At 39.1% G+C, this 26,744-nt stretch overlaps 1 protein-coding gene across 3 annotated transcripts in view; it reads right to left on the bottom strand.

Moving 5' to 3' along the window:
- Positions 1–9,950: 9,950 nt before the first annotated feature.
- The window catches only part of LOC126236407 (transcription termination factor 5, mitochondrial), a 45,541-nt gene continuing 28,747 nt past the window's right edge, over positions 9,951–26,744 (bottom strand). For 2 of the 3 annotated variants that reach the window (XM_049945700.1, XM_049945701.1), the window contains exons 4-8: positions 26,074–26,407; positions 25,787–25,954; positions 21,812–22,062; positions 14,349–14,573; positions 9,954–10,549 (exon numbers count right to left, since the gene is read on the bottom strand). In XM_049945700.1, the coding sequence (XP_049801657.1) occupies positions 10,318–10,549; positions 14,349–14,573; positions 21,812–22,062; positions 25,787–25,954; positions 26,074–26,407 (1,210 nt within the window). In that variant the 3' untranslated portion in view covers positions 9,954–10,317. Of the gene's footprint in view, positions 10,550–14,348; positions 14,574–21,811; positions 22,063–25,786; positions 25,955–26,073; positions 26,408–26,744 lie in introns of all 3 variants that reach the window. The other variant, XM_049945699.1, reaches the window with a different exon arrangement.

Genomic DNA, 26,744 nt, shown 5'->3' with positions numbered 1-26,744 from the left:
TGAATCGGTTTTGTTGCTGGTGCTGCAACAGGTCGGTGTCATGGTGTAGCAGTAGATAGCTCCTCTTGAAAAACATATGCAAGTGTCACCTGGTCAAGAGAGATGGCACAGAGCTACTTGTTAACAGCTATGTCGTTAGTGCATACTCCCCATCATATGACTTTGTGTGGGCCCATGTATGGTGCTGGTAGTATAGGCCTTAACACCACTGTACAAAGTATGATGTGCTTGCCTTTGTCTAGGTCCTGATGCACATAGCTGGAAACCATGCTGCATCTTGATGCTTGTTGGGGACAAATGCGAGAAACATTTTCCCCAAATTGATTAATAAAGTCACAATTGTTATGGTCGGGCAGTTGCAGGGAATGTGCATCCACAATCTCTCCTGGTAAGTGTAATGCTTCACCGTATACTAATTCCACTGCTGAAGATTCTAAATATAATTTGTAGATATTCCTCTGGCCAAGTAAAATCATTTGCAGAAAGATGGCCGAATCCGTATCGTGGCACATGAGAGATAACTTCAGAGAACAATGCTAGCATTCTATTATCCTGTTACTGGCTGGGTGGTAGCTTGTGTCTTATGGTGCACGAACAGATCAGATGCAAATTGGCATCCACATTCATTGTGATGTGAGAGGACAGTTGAAATGCGATATCCAGCTGGAAACAAAGGTGGAAGCTAAAGTCTCTGCTGAAATGTTATCTACTGGAACTGCTTCCAGCCAGTGAGTGAAGCGGTCGGTCATTGTCAATAGGTAACACTGGTCATTGGATGGAGGTAAAAGGCCCAGTTAGCCTTGCTGCATTGACATTTGATGCACGTTCATTTCAATTCTTGGTGGTCTTTTAAGATGCCTGACTGCATAAATCATATGAGACTAGACGAGTTGCCGGTCAAACTCCAGTGTGACACGAACAATGTAGGCTGCCAAATGCGCATCTTTCGAATGCAGAAAAGGATGATGTCTGCTGTTTGACATGTCACAATACAACTTGACGTCAGCCCCAGGGACATTGAGAAAGTGGAGGTCCAAAGCTGATGATGTATCTTCAAGTAGATTATGTAGCTCCTGGTCAGCCTGATGTGCTTCAGCAAGTTGAGCAAACTCATTCAAACATGAGATGCTGCTGGCATGCGAAAGGCAGTCAGCTACTATGTTCTCAATCCCAGAAATGTGTCTAACATCCGTGCTGAACTGAGCTATGTATAGAAGTGGATTGTGCTGATGAGGTGAACAACTGATATTGTACTGGCAAAAAGCCTACGCAAGTTGCTTATTGTTGGTGTAAATGGTAAACTCCCTGACTTCCAGCTATGGTTCAAAGTATTTAAAAGCCTCATAGATAGCAAGAAGCTCTTGTCATAAGCATTCCATTTCCATTGCGACTGTGACAGACAGTTTGCAGGAGAAAAAACCTAGCAGGTGCCCCATGCCATCGTGCAGTAGATGTAACACCACACCAATCACTGTCTGACTCACATTGACCACTAAAGTCAAGGGTGCATTCAGTTCGGGGTGTGGAAGTAGTGCAGAATCCACTATGCTCTCCTTGGCTGCCTTTGAATGTTCCAAAAGTGGATATCACTTTATTCATCCACAAAATTAGTCATTTACCTTTGCTCTTTTGGCCAGTGAATGCTGCAATTAACAGTTCTTGCAACTCAGCCACATGTGGCAGGAGTCACCAAGAGAAATTAAGCATGCCAAGGAAATGATGTAATTCTGTAAGGGTTCTTGGTCATGCAATCTGCGAGATGGCTTCAGCTTTCTCATGTTCAGGTGATGAAACTGGCGATGAGATCTTATGAGCCAGGAAGTTAATCTGTGTCTGACCAAAAATGCATTCTGCAGGTTTCAAAATTATGCTTTACCGTTCTAACTGTTCAAATAGCTTAGTTAGATGCTGTTGATGTCGTTCTGATGAGGCTAGGAAAACAGAATATCTTCATGATAAGCAAATGAATTTGGAGTCAGTAAACCTTTGTCAAGTTTGTGTGACATGTTGGAGGCTGGACATCATGAAACAACTCTTGAACAGACCAAACAGGATGATTCTGGCTGCCTTCAGTATGTCTGGAATCTGAGTGTACTCCTTGCCACAGTCTACGAATAAGGTACCACTTTGCGCATAGTTATAGTCTCATTGTAACAGTAAGGGTCATAAGTCTGGTATACTTCTGGCACTAAGGGCTTAATGTCCCTGATTGGACACCGTGCACCATACCTCCTAGGCACTAAGAGAAGTGGGGATGACCAAGAACTACTTGACAGATGCATTAACACCTTACTGAAGCATACTGCCAAATTCTGCTTTTGCTAAGCTTTCTGGGGCCAAACATCAAGGTCTACAGGATACCAGTGGGCCGTTGATGGTTTTAATGTAATACACTGTGTTGTGAAGTACCTTTTTCGGCACTCCAGGTCGAGTCAGGGCTGGGAATTTCTGCAGCAAGTCTGCATACTCATTGCTTACGACTAGAATGAGCTTGACCATGTGCATTGTTGTTCCTGAAGTTGTTAAGCTGGAGGTGCTGTCAGCGAGCTGCACATTTGCCATGCCTGGCTACAGCTGGTAATATGCTAGAAAATGCACCCCTATTATGGGTTCTGACATATCTTCAATTGTAAAGTCCCACACTAGGTCATGCCGCAGCCAAGAGTCTGCTTGATCAGCAGTGTACCACTGTGTCTGTATGATGGAATTATTAAGTGTGTTCAGGCAGAAAGCGGTTGGTGGTCACTTGCTGGGTAACTATGTGTGTGGAAATACACACAGGCCAGACCCAGTGTCCACTAGATATTTCTGTCCTGACTTGCAGTCACTTATGAACACATGCTGTGACACAGCCCAGGAATTGGTTGACATGCCTACGTCTGATTGCCGGTGGCATTTGGGTGGGTGCCAGGCATTGTAACTTTACGCACCTGGTCTTGATATATTCTGTGGTACCAACAGACCAAATGTTAGTCTGTCCCAGATGTCAAGGAGCTCGCTGATAAGCAGCTTCTCAATCTCTTGCGGTAACAATCTCTGTCTCAGTTGCAATCCCTATGAGTCAACAATTCAGCAAACAGTTTAGCCAACAAATCAACCTTGGCAGCCAGAACATCATAATCAGCACATGTAACTATGGGTATCAAAAAGCTTTGCATGATGCTATCACTGCATTTACCTGAGAGGGCATTATTGTGTCAAATACCTTACTGGGCAATTCAGCCGCTGCATCCAAGGCCATGTCAGTCTGAGACACTATAATACCCTTAACCTGAGGCAGCTGGAAGCTACTCCACAATGTACGCAGAAGACTACCAGACATGGTACCAATGTCAACCTAGAAGTGTCTCCAGTACTGTGATGGTCCCGTCACCAATGCCTTCTTACGTCAAAACTTGCCTGATGTGTTATTATTGCAACATCAGTTCCATCTTCAATTTCTCATAAACTTCTATGGTAGATGGAGCAGTGATCACATCTCCGTTACATATTTATGGTACAGCTGGCTTACCACAATCGCAAATTTGTGGAAGTTAGTTAGGTACTTATGTGTTCCACTGATCAATCTCACGGTAACGGTTATGTTGTAGAATGTGTAAATCGCATAAGAAATGCACACATGAATCAAGGGTTTTATTAAGCTTAAAATTTTTATTACTTAGCCTATTCCCTTAAACAGCACAAAATGCATATATTATATCTATAACCGTTTCCACCCAAACCCACACGATCGTGCAGGTTCGGTTTTTATTTTTTTACGACAAACTGAATCTCTTGCCTTGCTTCCAACTGACCTGCAACGATCGTGCAGGTTGTGCGCTACGCGTTTCTCATGTTTATGTTGCCATTCAGCACCAACAGATTGCAGCACATGTTGTTTAAGTTGATCGAGACGTGAGCATTATGCCAGCGCCTGGTTAGTAGCTCATAATTAAGTTAAATTGAATTGTTTCAGCGATTTGCTGGATCTGGTTATTTGTAATAGTGTGTACAACATTGTGATATTTATAATTATTAGTAACTTCATATATTTGCACAGTAATTGTGCGTTAAATTTGTAATAGCACGATTGTGCGGGTTAGGTATTGACTGTAACTTCATCCTCGAGTGGGTGTTGTTGATTGTGTAATTGGCCTCCCTATATTACTGCTTTTCATACAGTTTTGAATGGGAAAGTTTTTATGCACATTCCCGTTATTGTATGCAGGTTTATCAGACAATCAAATCCGTTCTCTATTAGAGGATTCAGACTTGAGTGGTATTTCGTCAGAAGAATACGACAAGTTTGTTCCTTCTCCTTCAAATATGCAGCAAGCAGACGACTCGTGTGATGATGATTTGAGTGCTGAAGAAGTTCCTGAAGAGCGCAGGAGTTCACACAGTGTTACAGAAGGTGTCAGACCACTGCTTTTTCGGAGATCAAATTTTGGTCAGAAGTTTCATCCACCAAAAATTAATTACGGTGCTGTTGAGGTCAGTGGCAAAGAGGTGTGATCTGAGTTACCTATTTCGTGTATCATTCCCATTTTCTTACTAAAATATCTTCTTTTTATTCTAGAGTCCTTCACCAATTGGAACTCCTACTGAATATTTCTGTGAATATTTCAGTGAAACGTTTTTTGAAGAGGCAGCGAAATATACAAATATGTATAGTGTTGCAAAGACAGAAAATCCCTAGGGACTACAGCTCATGAGCTGAAGGTGTTTTTTGGGATACATTTAATGATAGGGTGAACAAGGTATCCTAGGCTACCCATGTACTCGAAGATTTCTATTTCTTTATCAGCTATTAGTGACACTATGTCTAGAGAACAGTTCCTTGCACTCAGGAATAATGTGCACTTTGTTGATACTATAAAACCACCTGAAGAGGCTAAAACTAATAGACTGTGGAAAGTTCAGCCAGTGATCACCACAGTAAGAAGAAGATGTCACAGTTTGCCTCGTAGCTTTAACTACTACAGTATTGATGAGCAAATGATCCATTTTACTGGGTGTTACAAACTGAAGCAATATATTAAAGGAAAACCAAGGCCTGTAGGTCTTAAAAACTTTATCATGACCTCAGCATCAGGTATAGTGTTGGATCTTGAAATTTATCAGGGGGCTACTACACTTCTGGGTGATAAGTCATTAGGATTAGGCCCTTCTGTTATTTTACGACTAACACAGACTCTCCCACAAGGAAATTTTGTTTATTTTGATAGGTACTTTACCACAATTCCTCTCTTAGTAAAGCTTAAGGAGAAGGAAATTGAGGCTACTGGCACAATAATGGTAAACAGAATTAAGAATGTTAATTTGAAAGAGGGAAGAATGAAAAGAGGAGAGTGCCATTCATATGTTAGAGCAGATGAAGCTGTAGTAATTAATGAGTGGCAGGACAGTCAGAGGGTCGTGATAGCATCCACTTGTGCTGGCATTGAGCCAAAATGTAAAGTTCAAAGGTGGTGCAAGCAGGAGGATCACTACCTTGATGTAGATTGCCCTTTTGTAACTGAGCAGTACAATGCCAATATGGGTGGCGTAGACATTCATGACCAGCAGGTTGAGTGTTTCCGAACATGGCTCAGAACCAGAAAATGGACATTCAAGTGCTTGCTGCATTTCATAGACCTTTCAGTGGTCAACTGCTGGTTTCTCTACAGAGAGCACTGTAGTGAAAACCAGACTGCCAAAAAGAACATTATGGATCTGTTGAAATTTAGAATGTCCCTAGCTGAGGCTCTTCTGTCATGTCAAGACAGAAAGAGGAGAGCTGAAGAGTTTGAAACACCGTTAGATGATACATTAAGTACCTCCATAAAGGCAAAAGTTTACAAACCCCATCCAAAACCGGGTTTGGACAAGCGATACGATGGGTATGATCACTGGCCGACAGTGGATGATATTTTGTCACCACAAACATGACAGTATGAGCGCTGCAGTTCCAAAGTGCATAAAATGCAATCAGTACTTATGTCTTGCAAAAGAAAAGGATTGTTTCAAATTATTTCACGAAATGTGAAGCAGTCTGAACCATGACTTTGTGTTACAAAATAAAAGATTTTATTATTAATTTTTTTGCCACAGAATATGATTTGCAATCTATGTAACATTTTTATAATAACTAATAAATAAAAGAAATGAAAGAATAATTTTTTATTCATAACTGTTCCTCAGGTAATTTATAATATCAGACAAATAGCAGGAAGTCAGAGAATAATTTTGGTGAAATAAAACCTGACCCTCACGATTGTGCTAGTTGTTTTCCTGTTCCTTTTTTTATGGAAGAATTTTTTAATTATTTTTCCCAGTGTCTACTATACCCAAGTATACAGAGAATTCAACTTTATTCACCATTTTCAAAAAAAGGTGTTCAGGGTGGAAAGGGATAATGGAAAATCCAGGAGGAAATGTAACAATATTGTGAAAAGGAAAGCTGCCTCTCACCCATAGCGGAGATACTGAGTCGCAGATATGGAGGGGGGGGGGGGAAGGGACTGTCACAAATAAAGCTTTCAACACGTAATGCCTTCTTCAAAAATAGATTGTGTGTGTGTGTGTGTGTGTGTGTGTGTGTGTGTGTGTGGGTGGGTGGGTGTGGGTGTATGTGTGTGTGTCGAAGGCCTTACAGGCCGTTTTTTGTGACGGTCTTTTTATTGTGTCTATCTGCAGCTCAGCACCTCTGCTATAAGCTGAGTGGTAACTTTCCTTTACATAATATTGTTACTTATTATACCTATTGATTTATTTATCCCTGTTCAAGAATTCATCTATGGTATAGAAAGAGTTGTCAAGGAGATATGATTTGAAACTATTACTGCTGTCTGTCAGACATTTTATTTCATCTGGTAATTTATTGAAAGTTTTACAGCAGCATAATTCACCCCTTTCTGTGTCAAAGATGGTATTATAGTCATGAATGTCACTGTTGTTTTTAAACTGGTCCATGTTGTTGAGAACAAATTTCATTACTGAGTAAATGTACTGTGAGGCTGTTGTAAGAATTCCTGAGCCTTTAAACAGATGCCTACAAGATGTGTGACTATGAGCCCCATGCATTATTCTAACAACATTCTTTTGAGCAGTGAATACTTTTTGCCTAAGTGTTGTATTACCCCAAAATATTATTCCGTATGACATCAGTGAGTGAACGTATGCAAAGTATGTTAGCTTTTTAACTTCTATTTTCTCAAAATTGGCAATTATTTTGGTTGCAAAAGTTGCTGAACCTCTCTGCTTTAGGAAACCCAAAATATGATTTTTCCAATTAAGATTCTCATCTTAGTATGCTCTACCCTGGCTACTGCCTTCTGTTGATGCATTATATTTAGTGAAGAAACTGTGCTCCTTGCAGCAGAAAATGAGATCAAATGTGTTTTTACAAAGTTCAGAGCAAGCCCATTCGCAGAACACCAATTAATAACTTTTCCAAAGACATTATTTGTAAATTGTTAACGGAGTTTCTTTTACTGGATTAATAATGATGCTTGTATCATCAGTAAGCAGTGTCCATTTACCTTCCTGTGTCAGATGAGAAGGGAGGTCATTCATGTACATCAAGAACAGAAGGGGACCAATGATCGAACTCTGTGGAACATGTAATGTAATTTTATCCCAGTTAGATGAAATGGCAAACTTCCTAAATCACTTAAACTATATAAAGAAACTTTTTGCCTCCTGTCCTTCAGATATGACTTAAACCACTCATATGCTGTTCCATTTATGCCATAGAATTGTAATTTCTGTAACGTAATCTCATGGTTCACACAATCAAATGCTTTGAATAAGTCAAAGAAAGTTCCTATTCAGATATTTTACTATTTAACGTCTCTATTATGTGGGCAGTGAAAGTCCATTGTAATGCCCACTTAGAAAAAACTGGCTTCCACTTGTGCAGACCACAATTCTGGATTACGTGGCCAGAAGGGTTGTAACCACACAGTGAGCCGAAAGACAGATGGTAGAAGCTCAGTCCATTATGTTATAAAAATGTCCTTCCAGTGCTATTATGCGTATTCAAATAATTTCGGGGTCCCCAGTTTCGGAATGACCACGAATGTAAGTCCTTCCAACCAATTTAATCATGGGAGTTGCAATCTAGCAAGCTGGTGTACAAAATGTGACATGCTCATACATGAACAATTCTTAATACTTTATTCACTCATGTACAGGATGGAAAATCTTGTCGACAGGGAATACAGCTTTGAGAAGTTTTACTTTATGAAAGAACTGTCCCTAAAAAGAACTGAAAAGCCAATTGGTCTGGTACTATGCGCTATTTACTGCCATGGAATGTAAAACGTTCAGTCTACGAGTAACAGTGATGTTGCAGAATGCAACACCTCTGGTGGCTGGCATGAACATATTTTGACAGCCCACTGTAAATAAATGCTAGTGGCACCACACAACAATGCACTACACTGAGGGGCAGTGGTCTAGGCCACTACAAGTTCATAAGTAAAGCTGCTCCCACAATAGGAATTACTAAAGTAATGTACGAGGTTTGTCCGGAAAATACGTATAAAAGTTGAATAATGTCTTTATGTTACAGGTTGCAGTCACCACCATGTGCGACTACTGCTGTAATCCATCCCATCAACACTCAGTACGAGTCAGAGCACTCTGCGTGAAGGTGGGAGTGTGCGGCAGCTTGTTGACAGTTACCCTTTTTCACCTGCCATCGGCATGGAGCTCTCTCTGATTGAGGAACAGCGCGTCAACATCAAGTTTCTTGCAAAGCTAGGCAAGAATGGCCGTGAGATTTTTGAGTGTTTGAAACAGGTTTACGGAGAAAATTCTCTGAAGGAACCAACCGTGAATAAGTGGTTAAAAAGGTTCCGGGATGGCCGAGAAGAAGTGAACAATGACCCTCGCCCAGGACGTCCGTCGACATCGAGTTCCGATGCAAATGCTGAACGAATTCGCGCTTGTGTTCTTAAAGACCGTAGATTGACAGTCAGAATGATTTCTGACGAGCTGTCAATCCCCAAAACAATCATTCACGAAATCCTGACACAAAAACTTGAAATGAAGAAATTGTGTGCGAAAACCGTACCGAAGCTCTCGACGCCAGAACAGAAAGCAAAGAGGGTTGAGTGCTGTGAGGATTGGTTGGAAGCAGAGGAACGAGGTAACTTTCTCAAGTGAGTCATCACTGGAGACGAGTCCTGGTTTTACGAATTCGATGTGGAGCTCAAATCTCAAAGCAAGGAATGGAAACTAGCAGGAGAACCGAGAACAAAAAAGTCGCGAAAATCAAGGTCCAATGTGAAGACAATGTTGATTGTTTTCTTTGATTCTAGGGGCATTGTTCACAAGGAATTTGTCCCTCCCGGCCAGAGTGGGAACGGAAAATTTTACGTTGAAGTTCTGACACGTCTCAGAGCTCGTGTGGCCCGAGTTCGACCGGAGTTGGCAAAAGGGGGCAGGTGGATCCTTCATCACAACAATGCGCCCGCTCACACGTCGCTCGTTGTGCGCGAGTTTTTGGCCTGAAGCTCAATCACCGTGACAGACCACCCGCCTTACTCACCCGATTTAGCCCCGTGTGACTTCTTCATGTTCCCGAAATGCAAAATGGTGTTCGGGGGCGGCACTCGGGAGATGTGGAAGCCATCAAGGCGGAAACGACACGGCAACTGAACAACATAACAACTGAAGACTTTCAGCAATGTTATCAACAGTGGAAACGGCGTTGGCAGAAGTGTATCGCGTCACAAGGTGAGTACTTTGAAGGAGACCATATTGTAATACCTGAATAATTGTAAAATAAAGTTATTATTCAACTTTTATATGTATTTTCCGGACAAACCTTGTATGAATTAATTTGTGTTGGTACTGGTACAATCCTGGAATAAAGAGGTATTTTATTTATATAAAACTTCATTTTTATTTGTCATATTTTTATTAACTAACTGTAGAAGACAACAATATGTAATATCTTAGAGCAATTATTGCTCTGTTTCTAAAGGAATAACATTCTTTAAGCAAAATTAAAATCATCTTTGGCGTTAAACACACTGAAAGCAGTTATAATAACTATCATTTACAAGAATGTATTTTAAATAGTATTATACATGTGAGGATAGTAGAATGATGATTTGCTTTTACCAAAATAGTTTCCAAACTATTACCAAAATTTTGGTGATTTTTTATGGGCAGTTTTGCAATTGCTCTCATGTTTATGGAAGGAACTGAGAGATATACTGCTGGTATATTCTTTCATCAGTGTTATGAAGAGCTCCTGTGAATTTATATCAAAGTACGCCAACATTAGTAGGACAGTATGAACCACCAAAACTGCAAATGGGAAGAATAGTTAGTGGTAAATATTTAAGCTAAGTCAGTCTCTTCAACTGAACCAGCAGAAAGGGCTTTATGCTTATGGGCATTTGTTGGCCAAACTCCGTTTCCTGTGAAGTGATGCCTCCTTTCTAGGAAGTACAAACACAGTCCAAGGTGGTGGTCCTTCAAAATACAAAAATCTTCTGAGTCCACACACAAATGTTCAGGTAACAGCTCCTCTCGACATGGCAATCTATTCAGTTCATCTTCCACATCAGATCTGTAAACAAAATATAATTTATGTAGAAAGAATGAGAGACTAACTTTGTTGTATACAGGTGACATGTTTTATGAACAGCTTTACAGATTTATCGGCAAATACATTTACAAATGTAATGCAGTTCTAATCCTATTTTGTGTCCTTTGAATTTGGAATAATTGCCACCAGCTAGAAGCAATGGAGGGTGAATCTTTGATAATCCTAGCCCCTTTTGATAGCAAAACATCATAAAGTAGTAAATGACAACTGGCTGAAGATCCTGAGATGAGCCCCAAAGATAGCAAGTCAGAAAGTGGTTGCCTTGACAATTCATAAAAAATTCAACTTTTACATTTTCCTTATACTTTTTTTGGCAGTCTTCTGTAACTTGTAACTTCCTACATGAATAATGTCTTCTCTTACCTTGTTATTTACAGAGAAGAAAACCTTTAAGTCTATGACATCTACATGTTATTACTCTCATTTTTGTTATTAGTACTAAAAGAAAAGGATAATTCTTAAAATTCTTCCAGGTAATAAAACAGCAGAAAAATAACAGAGAGCAACGGTGACACCTGAAATTTAATGTGATATCGTAATATTAGTTTTCTGTAAAACATTATGCACCACTCTTGATTAACTTCTCTCTTCACACAGTGTTCCACAACACTAATCCAACATATCTTAGTTGTTGTTAATGAAGATTCCATGTCATACAAAAAAGGAATATTAGGATTTACTATCAGGTTGGCATGGTCATTAGACTGCTCATATGATCAGAATACACTAGAATGAGGAAGGAAATCAGCTGTTGCTTTTTTGAAGGAGTCATTCTGGGAGTCAATCATAAGTAAAACCACATTGTGATTATGAGCAACACATGGGTCATGCTTGCACCATGGGAAGTGCAACAGTGGCGTGTTTCGTTCATTTAATGTGACAACTTCGCAATCCAATTTCTTGTGAAGTAATTGGCACATTTCGATGCAACCAAAGCCGTTATTATTGTGATCTCTCATGTTATTGATTGCATACGGAACAATATGGGGTATTTGTGTTGAAACCAATATTTGCGCATGGGTTAGAATGTCTCACATTATTTACTTCCGTGAGCCCCTGCCGTACATTCATACCCGTGAAAGCCGTTTGTCAATATCTATTGTGGTTCCAGAGATATTGGTAGTGACAAGTCTAGGTAAGTGTGCCAAGGTGTCATGCCACGCCTCTTCACACAGCATTCTTCTATCACATGTCACTGTATTTCGCTCTATGGAATTCAAACGTGTAATATTTTGTAATGGATGCCATGAAACTATATTCAGGACAGTGGAAATTAAAATGACCTGTGGTGCATCTCCTGCTCCCGGTCAGCCACTGTGACATCCAGCCCCTCTTTTTTTTATATAAAAACTCCAAATTAATACTGGATGGTATTATTTGTAACCAGGAGAACAAGAACTCTTCTGAAAATTTGCACTCTGTATTGCCTATTAGCTAATAACTTGCTTTTTTGTGTGACATAAAATTAAATATAAGAACATAAAACCAGTATAGACAAGAGACAAACAAGACGGTACACATTTCTTCAATCCTTAAGTACTAGCACTTTTTCCTCTCTAATCTTGTTACAGCTTTAGATGCCGTGCTTTACTTTCTGGGAAAGAATCTATTACCTCATCAAAGTTCGTCAAACGTTTTGCTACATAAAAAATTGAAATGTCATTGTCTAATACTGAAAAATCTGTTAATACAAATAGTATCCAAGACTGGTGTGGTATCTCAATCTGATTATGTGTAGATAAAATGAAATAGGCCTGTCTAAAATTGTAGCAATTCTAACACATGTCAAATAAATGAGACTGTTTTGGCACAAATCGTTATTTTTATAACACAACAGAATATAACTCACGAAGTACCAATATCAAATGCCTATTACAAGCAAAAAGCTTTATGTTAGGAAATAGTTTCACATTTCATTCATACGCTTCAGCTCCTCAAGTATGTGATCGAATAGTAGTAGTATGAAATTTTTATATAAATTTGGAATCGTCATACTCTTCCATAATTTGTATGATGTACCCATTTCTTCTCCTTCCTCATTCTAACAAACTATCTTGTCATCACTAATTCTGTAATTTTCCAAACTGCTCCTAGGATAGAACTTAGGCGGCTGCTACCGAGGACCGTGCAACTGGCCCTTACTATTGTAGCCGTCTGGCCAAAAATTTCGTTTTCTTGGATACACCGAGAAGATAATACGTAATCTTTCTTACCTGTTAGTCGTTTATTTCCACTCCGGTAGCCTGAATCTATGGATTTGGTTAGTAATTATACAGCAACGCGGATCATTCGCAAACCCAGTCAACCACAAAAACAAACAGCGATTGGCATTCACCTGTTCGGCTTTATTACGCTCAGCTCATAAAGCCCTGTCCCATTCTGTCTGTAGGAAAGTTTATTTCTAGATGCAACGGGGATTCCCCTGGCAGAGACATGATGTACACTACGCACACATTCAAAAATCAACTTATGATTCATTCAGAAATAAACTTAGAATGTGTTCAAAAACAAACAGGGATGTGTTTCAAAATTATATGAATAATTGATTGACTAACGTGCACTGGATACTAGGCTCTTTGCGAAACAAGGTTTCTTTCCCCTCAAGAATATGAATTTGGCACTGAATGGAAGTCTGTAGGCATTACCTCTAATAAGCTGTCTGTCTGCAAGAATGGCCATTGTCAAACTGTGTCCAAAAGACAGATGGACCACCCAGTTGCCAAGCACGCCACCCAACACAATGTGCCCAACTTCATACACTGTCAGCCTGCACCACCTGGGTTCTACATAGCAACAACAGCTTTCCTGGATTGTGCTGGTGGGAACTTTCCCTATAACATGTACTTCATTCCTCTGACAATCTAGCCACAAGCTTTGCTAGTCGCTGTCTCCATTTACCTCTATCCCTTTCCCTGGTCCCTCTCCAGTCTCGCACACAATTGCTACCCCAGCGCAGTGTCCCAATGTTGCATCTAACAACCCACTATCCTGTCCTCGCTTCATCACTGCACACTCCCAACAGCAGCTCTAAAGCATCTCCCTTCACCTCTATCCTAATATTGCTGTTCCTCCCTGGCCCCTTGTCTCACATGTTCTGTATCTTCACTACCCATTACAATTGAGATCAATTACTGTGGCTGTTTGTGCATGTGCTTCTACATCTGAAGGACTTCATCTGATAGCTTAGTCTACTTTTAAAATGAAGATCAAACATTCCTGCCTGCTGCTCAATGCCTCTTTTATGTGGTGTGTAGATTCCCATCCTATTTCTTTTTTTTCCACCTTAGATTTTCCATTACCTGTTTCATTCATCTTTTTGCTCTATCCTCAAAGTGCTACAGACCCTTTAGGGATTTGGTGACTTGATTTCTAACATCTCCTTTTACTATCATTTTAAGCAGCATTAAGACTTCAACTGTAGGATAAGTCTCTTTCATCATTTGATTATCAATAAACAACACAAATCACTAAGTAATTATACACTTCCTATAGCACAGATTTCAATAAATGGTAATGTACACCATAGAAACGACACCGAAAGTTTCTTCAGGTCAAGATTTTGAGACAACATATCTATGCTGTTAGATGTTATACACTGTCCATCAATCACATTTAATGAAAAAATATACTTATGGTGCATTTCAAACAGAAAAAAGTACCTTACTCCCCAAAAGTCACAAATGCTTATTAGTTTGATCAATATAATTTTATTTCTTCACAGTGATATCCTAAAATTAATAAAATACCCATTAAGACTCACCTTGGATAGAGAAGAAGCTGCACATTCTCTAAAATCTGTTGCTCGGTATAGCCCCGTTCCAAAAGAAGATCTAATGTGCTCTTTATGCTCACAAGTGGCACATGACAATAAAAAGGATGCAGCTGCATGGAATGGCGAATGATGGTTTCATCTATTTTCAGTACCGAGGACAGATAATACATTATATCCATTCCTTTTGTCCTGTCTGATCCCTCAGTCACGTACCTGAGATAACAACGGTTTTGTGTAATAACTACACACATACTACTTTTTACTAGCACTACAAGAACAAATATGATTGGAATAAGTATTATTAGTTTGTTTATAAGACCTGCACATTAAAAACTAAACATGAAGGTACAACCTTCAGCACTAGAGAAGTAAATGAAGAATGAGTAAGAAAAGAAGTAAACGACGAATGAATCTCAATATCTTAACACAAATAAAAAATGTTGTCAGTGCTGACTGATATAATTACAATGTTAAGAATGCTTATACACTGACATATTCTGTTTGATTACAATGCAATTGAGGTTTGCTGAATCATTTCTGTACACTCCCCAAAAATAATAGGACTTATTGCAGGAGATACTATACCATCACAAGGCAGAAACTTAGATTACTGCTTTGTCTGATATGAAGTCCTTAATTTACAAACCTGTATAGGTCATATGTGTGAACAAAATAAAAAGTAGTCATATTGCAGAGAAACAGATCCATGTAGATGGGCTCAATGCCATATAACAAGTCACTTGCATTCAATGGCCATCATTGTCCAGCTGCCGAGACGATTATCGAAACCAGGTGGCACTTCGACATGTAGAGCGTGTGACTTTAGCAGCCTAACAGTGCTTTGCTACCACTGACCACACCACAACAGACCTGCTCTGACATGTATAAATAGCGGCTGTCTGACCAGGCCAGTCATACAGTCATCAATCGGTCGAACAGGTGAGTCATCAAATCGTCATGCTGGCCTCCACTGTGGTGTCACCCCCATTCTACCATCATCCTGACAGCTGTCAAAGAGGTCCAGCCACCACCTGATGGACTGACGGTCGAACTGAGGCTCTCCTAGCCACCGGGAACCCACCAATGCCAGCCAACCTTTGTTCTGGCGTTTGCTCCCCAGATGCCTGCACCTGTCACCTGCTGCGGTCAGGTGAGACTTCACATCCCACACTCAGCAGCACAGCGAGGGCCACTGACTATGCCAAGTTGCAACATGCCTGGGCCCCACTGAGCCTAACAGGAATAGGCATCTTATGACAACGTTTTGCTGCCGTAAAACCTTGGCTTGAGTCCACCTTCTAGCCACAGTCAGATGAGGGCTTGAGCTTATAACAAATTAGTAAAGGGATTTTTCTACCTATTGGCAGTTTCTGACTCACCCCCAACTCTCAATCCTCCACCAGAGCACAACCACGTCCTCTATAATACTTTGTATTAAAGGATTTGCATTAAACAACTATTAAAAATCTGAAAAATGAGTTATTTTTAAATGAAAAGATATTCTGTCTTCAAAAGACAGTAGTTAAAACACACATGTCTGGGGTATGGACACAGTATTCAGCTTCCAATCCATGACCTGTAAATTCATGTTGAAGTAGTGTTTGCTTAGGTTCCCCTTAGGGGCATAAACAAGTGTTAGTTACTATGAAAGGTCCATGCTGTTAGCCAGTTGTCCAGTCAACCTTTACTGAGACAATTTCCCGCAAGTCAGGACCACAGTATTGTCTTAAACAGCAATACACTTTACACTGGAAAACCACTTTTGAATGGTAGGCTGACTGGACTTGCTTATAGTGGTTACAGCAACAGATGTGCACATCATAAATATTTAAAAACAAGATCAATTTTATGCAACACCAAGAGCTGCTAATAAATCAGAGGTGTGCTATGTGCTTTGATTGAACTGATGATGATGATCATCATCATCAAATATAAAATCATTATAACAGCCAATGTAGCATCACTCCTTCTAAGATGTTAACAATAAAAATACAAGAAAAACAGAGTTTATAAAACTGAGTAACCTTAGCACGCAGTCAATTTCTGTGTTCACTGCTGTCATATGAGTGCATTCATATACTGACAAACTGGACAGCTGATTTCTGTCAATGCAAAAATGATACAGTATTGTATGCTGAGGGCTTGTAGCTATCAATACAATTTTGATGACACAGACCAGCTGATACCACTGATGGCTACCATTCTCTCCACACTTTCGAACTGAAGAGAGCCTAGTTTGGTCAAGGCTGATCACTACAGTAAAAACTTTTATGCATCCCTATATTTGAAAAACATAATTACAATACTTTGTTCTGCCTCACACACATTTTAACAAATTTGAAGTCTCAGTTTTGTGTCCAGTGCAAGAAAACTTTTTAACAGGCAAAACAAGCCAAAATTGCTTTGATTTTTTCATTGCAATCAAATACAGATGCATATTTCTTCCAAACAGACTATTTCAATTTGGCTCCTCATAATAATGGGAAATCACCTTGTTTCATCTTATGGCCACGGTGGCCATTTTATTAGAGCATTCTCACTAACGTTTACTCCACCACACTCACTAGCTAGTCATGCAGTCACTACAATGTGTTAACTAGTGGCAGCAGAAACTTGACAACTCCACTTCTCAGGTTGCCTGTCACCAGGGTTTTCATCCAGAATGTGCTTCACAGACTGCATGAAAGATAAGCCTTGGTAATGTGTGATCACCAGATGCAGGTCCCTTGGGTGCAGCTAAAGAAGTTATAGCCAGAAGGTAAGGACAGAAACTGATATCTGCTTTACTTGGGACCACAGACTTTAAGTTTTCAGCTGGCATTACAACAGACGTACAGTGCTGCTTAATGCAATTTCGTTCACTAAAGTTCGCCTTACATAGGAAGGCGGTCCGATATTCAGCTGTTCTGCACATCCCCCTCCATTAAGCACTGGCAGCCAGTAAGATTAATTCTCTTTCTGCATAGCTAGGCGCAAGTTACAAGGCAGTAAAAAGTATTGTAATTGCCTTTTTCAAATATAGGGACACACAAAAGTTTCTTCAAGACCCGCTCCCCCAAATTTGAAGGTAGCTGTGACAAAAACACCCATCAATCTTGTGAACAAGAAATTGGTTGTGGAAATGTATTTCTCGAGACAGCGCAGTTCCTTATTGATGTGGGGGCAGTGAGTGCCAGGAAATTACTATCTCGTCCAGCTCCACTGTTGCCATACTTCATAACAATGCAGTTTCATTCACAGAGCAAGCGAATTATGCATTGAACTGTCGATGTTATTTTCTTACAGTTGTATAGCTGTGAATGTGCATCTTTAAACGTGTTAGTTCGATTTACAAATAAATACGTCAGGCGAAGGGAATATTTACCGCATTTACAACATTTTCAAACATGAATCTGAAAGTGGGGCCCCAATTGTTGACACTTTAAGGACACAAGAATGGACTGCAAAGGCATGTGTTGTAAGCAAGAGAACTGCACAGCAAATTATAAATGAAATGTCAGAGCTGTAGAGACGCCATGAGAAGTTGGTTTCGTGTCACCCGGAAATCATCGACATCTCAAGAAACCTGTAAGACAAACGGACCACTTTGACAAGAATGTTTTAAGGGGCTCCGTCTTTGAAAATTATATGAATGGTTAATATCTGACTGAGAAAACTGGCTTCAAAGGAAGTGCTTCATCAGTGCAAAAAAAATTTCAAAGACATTGATTTCAAACATTCTGAAAGTAATGACGGGAGAAAGTTTTTAATGGAATGAAGTGACATAGCTGCAGCATGTGCCACATTCCTGAGAAAGATGCACGAAATAAGAGAAGGTAATTCAACAGTGTATTACCTAGACGAAACATGGGTGAATGAAAATCATTCCAGGAAAAGCTGCTGGAATATGAGTGATAGTACTGGCAGTCATACAAACTTGACTTACTTGCACCTGAATGTAGCCATGCAGTTTTGTGCTTACCATCTTTTTCATTAATCTTTGCTACCAGTAATCCTTTACTTGTACACATTTAAGTACATTAAGACACAAACACATTATAAAATTACCCATTTTCAAAAAATTCTATGTATGAGAAGAAGACACGTATAATGGTTTCAATTTGTGTTTGAAGTTAACTTTGTTACCCATTACATTCTTCACCTGAATGATTGCATTGTCAAAGATTTTTGTGGCTAAGTACCTCACTCATTTCTGTGCCCGATAGAATGGATCATTGATTAGTGTAAAGAATTTCTCTTCCTCTTATTTTAATGATGAATGTTACAGTTGTTTCTTAATTGCAGTTGATCATTGAAAACAACTGTTTAATGAATTGTCTTCAAGAAGTTCTAGAGAGGACAATGAGTATTACCCTTATTACAAGTTTCTGTGTGAAAAACACTTTCTTCCTTTGGGAAAAGTCATCAAAAGCTTTGATGCCACTACAAATTAGTGAATGAAATAAGTCAACTTTTTGAAATTTGCATCTACAAAATCTACTGCTATCCACAATGAAAAAGTTGCAAAGCTTGGATGTTTAAAATATGTAACATGTGAATTCCATTTTCAGTTCTTATCAAGAGGCAACTCCATATTACAGTTTTACTTATAATCACACAAAAATGACACATATTGTAACCGGTTCTGATAGCCTTGTCATTAGACAATCACATTCTTGAGAAAAACTGTACTTGACACCTTCAAAAAACTGCGACAATTGTTCTTGCCTTCCAACATTATGCAAAGTAAAGCTGTGGAGTACCGGACGCAGCATTTTCAACATTTGAATTAAGATTTCTCTCATATCAGTTATAACATTTACTATTCTCCTCATGGATCCGAATATGTAATATGATGTATGGTATGTAGATGAATCTGATTGTTGTCTACACCAGCAAGGTTTGGCAATGTGGACTTTGTTTGCCCGCCCTCTGCTGCTACGGCTTACGAGAATCTCATCCCTTCCACACTTCCCTATCGCTCCACCTCTATGTGTGGAAGTGTCGTCCTACATGACGCGGGCTATAACTGTAAGTAACAGAATTGGACAAGAAGTGTATCATAAGAAACAAAGCAATTATTACTGCGGATATGAGCAGGTAACCTGCAGATATCTGCAACAGCACACGGTTTTATCTGCAAGATAACAATTACTCCAGATCTCTGCATCTGTGAGGGTCTCTATGTAGTAGTAGTAGTAGTAGAGGGGTTTAGTGGGCGCACGACAGCAAGGTCTTCAGTGCCCGTTCAGTATCATAGTGAGATGGGTGTCAAGAAAAAAAAAAACTCAGAACATTTACATAAAACGGAACATAAAACACGGGGAACAATCATCGAAAAATATGTGCTCACCCACACCGAAGCGTGGGATGAAGCAGGGCGTCAGCGGTAAAACATGGACAACACGGGAAGGAAATGGTAGAGGGAGCTAAAACAATGTAGCAGATGGAAGTGGCTGGCTGACCGCAAGGAAAAAAAGGGAGGAGTCAGCCACTCTGCAATACACTAAAACCTCCAGCCTAAAAGTTTAGGCCAGAGTCCAGACACATCACAAAATTTAAAAACCCTAGACACACACGTCTCATCGTTAGCTAAAACAGAAGGCAGATCCCCATCAACTTGTGCTTCTGCCCTTGCATCACGATATAAAATGCAGTCTGTGAGGATCTCTACGGTACTGAAAATAAGCACATATAATTGCAGACATTGTTCACTATTTATAAAACTATACGATTCAAGCCAAAATATTCCAATACATACACAAGTGTTCCTGACTAAATAATAAGTAAAGTTGCTGATGACAACAATATCAAAATATGAGTTAACCATGATGTAAAACTTTTTTTTTTTTTTTACTGTAACGTAAAGTGTACTTAAAAAAAAATTGTTGAATGCTGATATGTGAAACAAACAATAAAATGAAACAACTTGCAACATGGTCACAGTAAGATATTCCAGTGATCCAGGAAATATTTATTTTATTATAAATCCAATCTCTGTCTACAAACAATAATCAATAAAGTAATTAATTTTACTCAAAGATGACCGACAATCTTCAGACCTGGAAACAAGGATATGGAGGTAGCTTGACACACAAATATTTCCAAATTTCCCAAATAACAGTATCAGAAATCAACTGAAACAAAAATAACATTTCCGTACCTGAGTGGATGCAGTGTACTAAACATATTGCGTCATTACATACACAGATGGTATAGTTACAATAAACAGCTACACAAGCTTCGTCATCAATTACAAACTTTGAGTACTGTGAGCACCACTGTGAGATATATCTTAACATTTCCTTGCTACATCTGTTTCATCTGTAACTCATATGAGTAGATGGTATGTGTGACTATAGTGCTGATTATATCCAAAACACCATTTTTTTTTCTATTTTGTGGTGTGTAATTGTGAATCCACCTGTGTGCACTCGTTTGCCAGGTGGATGGTGTAGGAAGAGTATATGCATTGACAAAGGTAAAAAAATTGCTCAGTTTTATTTGTGAGGTGCAGACTTTTTCATTTAATGACTGCTTGTACTGTACAATGGTACTGTGTACCTTTTGGTTACATAGACAGTATTACATTTTAATAATGTGTCCTTCCTAACTACATTTTACTGCTTTTACTGTAGCCCATGCATAAATGATGTGTGACAATAGCACTGATTATGATGGATGACGTTTGCTCATTTCATTACATGTAATTGCGAGCAGGCCAAGGACTCCTGTTTAAAGGATGGATTGCATGGGCACAGTACGTACGCTCGGAGGAAAGTTTTTTGTTCTGCTTTATTAGCGAGCTGCAGATATTTTTGTTTCAATGACTGACTGCATTGTACAATTATACTATGTAATTTTAGTAACACAATTTTATTTTTAATAAAGCCTATCTTGTTACATTTTATTGTACAACATGTATGCATTATCATCTGTACTTTGATTATTTGCACTAAATTCTGCAGGAAAGATTTTGTACACTTAATCAGAAAGAATATTTCCATTGAAGTTAAGTGAAGTTATGTGCAGCAGTGACATCTAGCATGCGACAATGCAGGCATGTTGCTCGTTCCAGCACAGCAGTACAACTTGTTTTCTCAAAGTGTCAACACATTATGTTGCAATGGTGGTCACAGTACTTGAAATTTGTACTTTGGTGATGAAGCTTGTATGGCTAATTATTGTGGCTGTACCATCTGTACGTGTAATGACACGATATGTGTAGTATAATGCATCTACTCACGTATCAAAATGTCATTTTTGTTTAAAATGATTTCTGGTTTTGTATTTGTGTAATATCGAAGTATCTGTACTTTGAGCTACCATTTATGCTTATTTTTGGGTCTGCAAATATTCATCACTGACTGAAATTAATACCTTGATTCATAAACGTGACTGGACTTACAGCAACATAAATAAAATGAAAATTATTATAGCTTAAAGTTTACACTAAATCTGATACTACATACTTCTGAAAGTGCTTTCGTGATGTGCAGAGAACATGTAGACTAGCACAACGCACTTGAGCTTCATGGAGGTGGTCTAAGCGACTCTGAGCTTTGTTTTGATAGTGAACCAGACGTAACACTCGAGGATGTTTCACCAGTGCTTGAAATTCCGGTACCTCCTGTAACTGCTCTAAACGCCACCGAACTGTCTCACTGCTGAGTGTAAATACATGTGGGCAGCGTTGGATTGCCACATCTGAGATTCCGTGCTCCTGAAACAAAAATTATTACAGTAATAGAATTTGCAGGTAAGGTATTAAATTTGTTTGTTTATACACATATTGAAGGCACAGAAACAATCATTCATAGACATTCTGCATATTACATTACTGGCTGTCATGTGAAATAAAAGAGCAACTGCATGTTACATTTTTATGGAACCTTCCATTAAAGCTTCTTCATTTTCATAAATCAAAGAAGATAATGGACACGTTTTTCACACAAGTGGTATGCAGAATTAAAGTGAGAGGAGTGTCATTTAAATTCTAATGTGCACATCCTGAAAAACCTGCTTCAAAATCAGAAGCCAAACATAGGTAATTATTGTATGCGTCTGAAACTATTATAATGGTAACTAAAGTAAATCAAGTTTTTTCAGAAAATACCTATGATAAACATATGGGCATAGTCAATAATCCTTCTCTGATTTTCATTTACACACACACACACACACACACACACACACACACACACAAACAAACAGCAGTTGGTCCCTGTTCCTCATCTAAGGCCTTCACTGCAGAGCCATCCATGTAATTGTATGGTACACTAGCACTTAAAAGAGTTCTTCATCCAGCAGAAGGACATATGTCCTTTCACTTTCAATTACACTTGGTATCATCTAGTGCTGTAGGAAATACAAGTATTCAACTTATGCTGCCAACAGTTCTGACAAATCGTCATGCAATGACCCATTTCACCACTCTAACTTTAAATACTGAAAACATAATTCTCATATTGCTTTTTCTTAAATTTCTCTTGCTATTCTTTCTGTCCATATTCAAGGAGTTTATACTCAGCCCAACAACATGTTTTAAATTGTTGCGTGCTCCAAAAACTATGGTTAATAGCCTCATTCAATCGCAAACTTTGCAAGTCACTAACAGTTTGCAAAGTGGCTCTAGTGCGCAATGTCATGATGAATAGCTTGAAAGCATTTGATATCCTTGAACAGTTAGGAAGCTTTTTCTGCCTCTTTTGTAGTTTACCCACATGTAGTACCAGTTGAGAATGCTGAACTTCTTTTAATGTTATTTTTGATTCCATCATTTTAAAGCGTTACTCAGGATTCAAGTGGTTCAAATGGCTCTGAGCACTATGGGGCTTAACATCTGAGGTCATCTGTCCCCTAGACTTAGAACCACTTAAACCTAACCAACCTAAGGACATCACACACATCCTTGCCCGAGGCAGGATTCGAACCTGCCACCCTAGCAACAGCATGGTTCCGGATTTAAGCACCTAGAACCGCTCAGCCACAGCAGCCAGCTCATTACTCAGGAGTTTTGCATTACAATTTGTATACTTAGAAAATTTTATGCACATAGACACTGAAAGTCTATAAAAAACTGCATAATTTTTTGTTACAACTTGTACAAAATTCCAGCAAATATGATCTGACTGTGTAAATGTTTTACTTTCAATCTCTCTTTACATATTAAAGAATGAGAAGAAATCCTTTCAGAGGATCTAGATATGATAAACGATGTAACAAACAGTGGAAGCCCTGTCCCATTCGTGGTAAGGTGTGCATATTCCAAACAAGGTAACAAATTTCCTAGCATAAGCTTAATACAGACTTCGCAGAGCACAGCTGAACCACAATGTGTAAACAGTTTCCTGTCAGTGGCTAATTGTCTGAGTTTGGGAACATCATTGTGCAAATGTCATATTCATTTGGTTGGAAGCTGATCTCAAACAAAGCTAGTATCAGCAGTGTCTGCCAGCTCAACATCATATCATATATTCTGTTGATGAAAATGCTTTCTGAGTATAGTATCATGTCATAAAAAAGTATACTGGAGGAAAAAACATTTGGCCATGGTTGTAGTTGCATTCTTCTGGGTCTCCTGATATGCTTTATCTGTGAGGATCACTTATATTTTGTCATTGTTGATCACTGAGTATGACAGATTCTCAATATGGGGATCATTAACAACAAGATATGTGATAGGATGGACTAAAGGTTTGTACCCGTGGCAGTAGTAAACTGACCAATAACTGCTTACCAGACGAGATGTGATGGGAGCAAACCATGGGAAGCCCAGCCATGCGCACATTCGAGAGTTAAAGAGAGAAACAGCTGCTCCAGTATCCACTTGCAGCGAAAATCATTTGTTCAGTATAGACACTTTAATAAAGATCTTATTGTGATGCGGAGACAATGGAGAAGTAGAATCAATGTCAACGTCCACTAATTCAGAGAAAGGCTGAGAATGACAAACCAACACAATGGGGCCTTTCCAGCGACACCTGTGACACATTGCCCATAGCCAGGGACATGCAGCCCTCTAATGTTGCACAAAGCAAGAGGGGCATGACAGAAGTGCTGTGCATTTTCAGAGCTGTGGCTGCCAAGCGGCTTGTCCGTTCTGTCCAGGTTTCCTAGTTTTCACAGTGTTGACTTCCTATCTGCTCAGTGACCCTGCTGCTATATGCCATTGTGGTTCACTATTAAAAATGGCAACAACCCACCACACTTTGATTTGGTATCCCACTGTGTGGAAGACCTCAAAAGATTGAGCAATGTCCAACACTTCTTCCAAGGACAGATCTTCAGACTGAAGGGCCCTCTGACAAACTTCCTTGTCATGTGCGAGGTATGTGATTGTGTCACAAACCACGGAGTGGACATAGAATTCTTTGGAGCAATAAAGCAACATTTATGGCTCAGACTGCTTGTGGTGCTGGTAAAACTCTATGCGAATGACAATCACATGAGTGCTCTTGCAATGATAAGAAGACAAGCTACACATTTCATCAAAGGAAAGTGAGGCCGGTTCTTGCAAGCAGGAAAACTGATACAACAACTATACATGCAAGGATGAATCAACAACAAAGGCAAAGCCTTACAAATGTTCCAATTTGTCATCCTACAGCCAACAAAGTGCTCAAGGAGCCATTTTTCATAAGCTTCCCTATCTTCAGGAGAGTCGTCATATGGTGGAAATGGCAATGGATGCATCTTAGACAGCAGCGCCTGAACAGACAACATAGTCACAAGTTTTTCCAAAGCTACCATAGAAAGCTGCTGCTGGTGGAGAAATAATTGAAGTACTGCCTCCATGGAGAGAAGAGAGGCCATGCATAGCCAGTGCAAGACAATACAAAAGATATTCGCCCGCCATGGGTATCTGGCTTCCTTTTGTAGGTGACTGAGGTGCAGTCCACAGTCGGCAACTTTAGGAGGAAGTGCCTGGAGCTGCACAACTCCATTGCGTTGCGCGCCACATCTGTAGTAACATTTGGGTTATTACACCAATAACAGTATTTTTATTTTTAAAACAATAGTTTGTAACTGCTTGTTGGTCTTGTGAAATTACTGACTAATGAGTGTCAACAATGTCCCCACTGTGTGAATCATGCATAGTTTTGTAACCAAAGATGGCACAGTCACTACATAATTCCTCAGCCCCACCCCCCCGGTCAAATAGCATCAAATGAAAATGTAGCAAGCATTTAGCACAGCAGTAATTCTATGAGCTTTCTGGGGTTATAAAATAAAAGTGGTGATTGTAGGAACAACTGAACACAACAAAAGTGAATTTTCTCAACAGCTATATAACAGCCATACTACACACTGTCACTACTGTTTAAAAATAAAGCACCATCAGGAAAAAAACTCGGAACCAATATAGCAATGTACTTAACAGCAGCAAGAAAAAATGAAACAATGATTTTCAGGAATAAAGTAATATTAGTGTTGTCTATACTTACTTTCAAATATCCCAATATTTTCTCTATTGTCTCTGTGTTTGTCATGATAATCTTTGGAAAATTATTCAGCATAATCCTTGTGTCAATACCACCAATTGTTGGTATTGATCTCAATGTGTTCAGTGTGTTGTCAGGATGACTGTGAATTAAGTAGGCATTACTGAGAATCTGAAATATCCATGTTTTATAATTCACCAAAGAATACCACCTCCTAGCAATTAGAAAGAAAATAAGTATAAAATATGACACACCATACACAAACTACATGAATACAGAAGAGGCAATACCTTTTCACGAGAAAACCCAAGGTCATCTTCAAGTATTTTCAATGTGCGTACCATCAACCGCAGACTTTTGTACTTGAAGCGTTTATATGTGTTCATCATTTTGGTTATCCTGTCCTGATCAATTTGAAGACGCCATGAAAGGTAATACCGTAATACAGAATTATGAAGATCAGCAAAAGTTGCTTTCTCAATAGGTGCTGTGCACACATATGGTTCTATGTCTGGTGGTGGAGATTCAGTATGTGACAAAAATGACTGAGCTATATCAGTCTCATATGGTATATAACCATATGCTTTGAAAAGCGCTGCTCGTTTCCGAACCATAGGTATGAAGCTGGAAATGAAACTCATATGAATACCATGTATTAACTTTCACATCGAAGTCTAACACTAAACAAACTTTGTGTCCCAGTATTAAAGCTGTAAGTTCGATTTTTTATGGCATACTTGAAACTTTTTAATTGTTGACAGGTTTAAATTTTTTTTAGCTACACAATTTCCATAAATGTTTATATTTCTGAAACCCAGCAAATCTCAAAAGAAGACCAATTTCTTCCTTTTCTTTTAACTGTGTTTTACACTGCAGTAATTATAGTTTTATATGATTTTTTATCTCTACTTCCTATGCCTCACAATATTTCACTGCTTACAACACAGGACGTAATAACAAG

The sequence above is a fragment of the Schistocerca nitens genome, chromosome 2 (assembly GCF_023898315.1).
Source record: "Schistocerca nitens isolate TAMUIC-IGC-003100 chromosome 2, iqSchNite1.1, whole genome shotgun sequence".
In the NCBI taxonomy this organism is placed as follows: domain Eukaryota; kingdom Metazoa; phylum Arthropoda; class Insecta; order Orthoptera; family Acrididae; genus Schistocerca; species Schistocerca nitens.
Note: the sequence above shows the minus strand (reverse complement) of the source record. Positions and strands in the feature narration are given on the sequence as shown.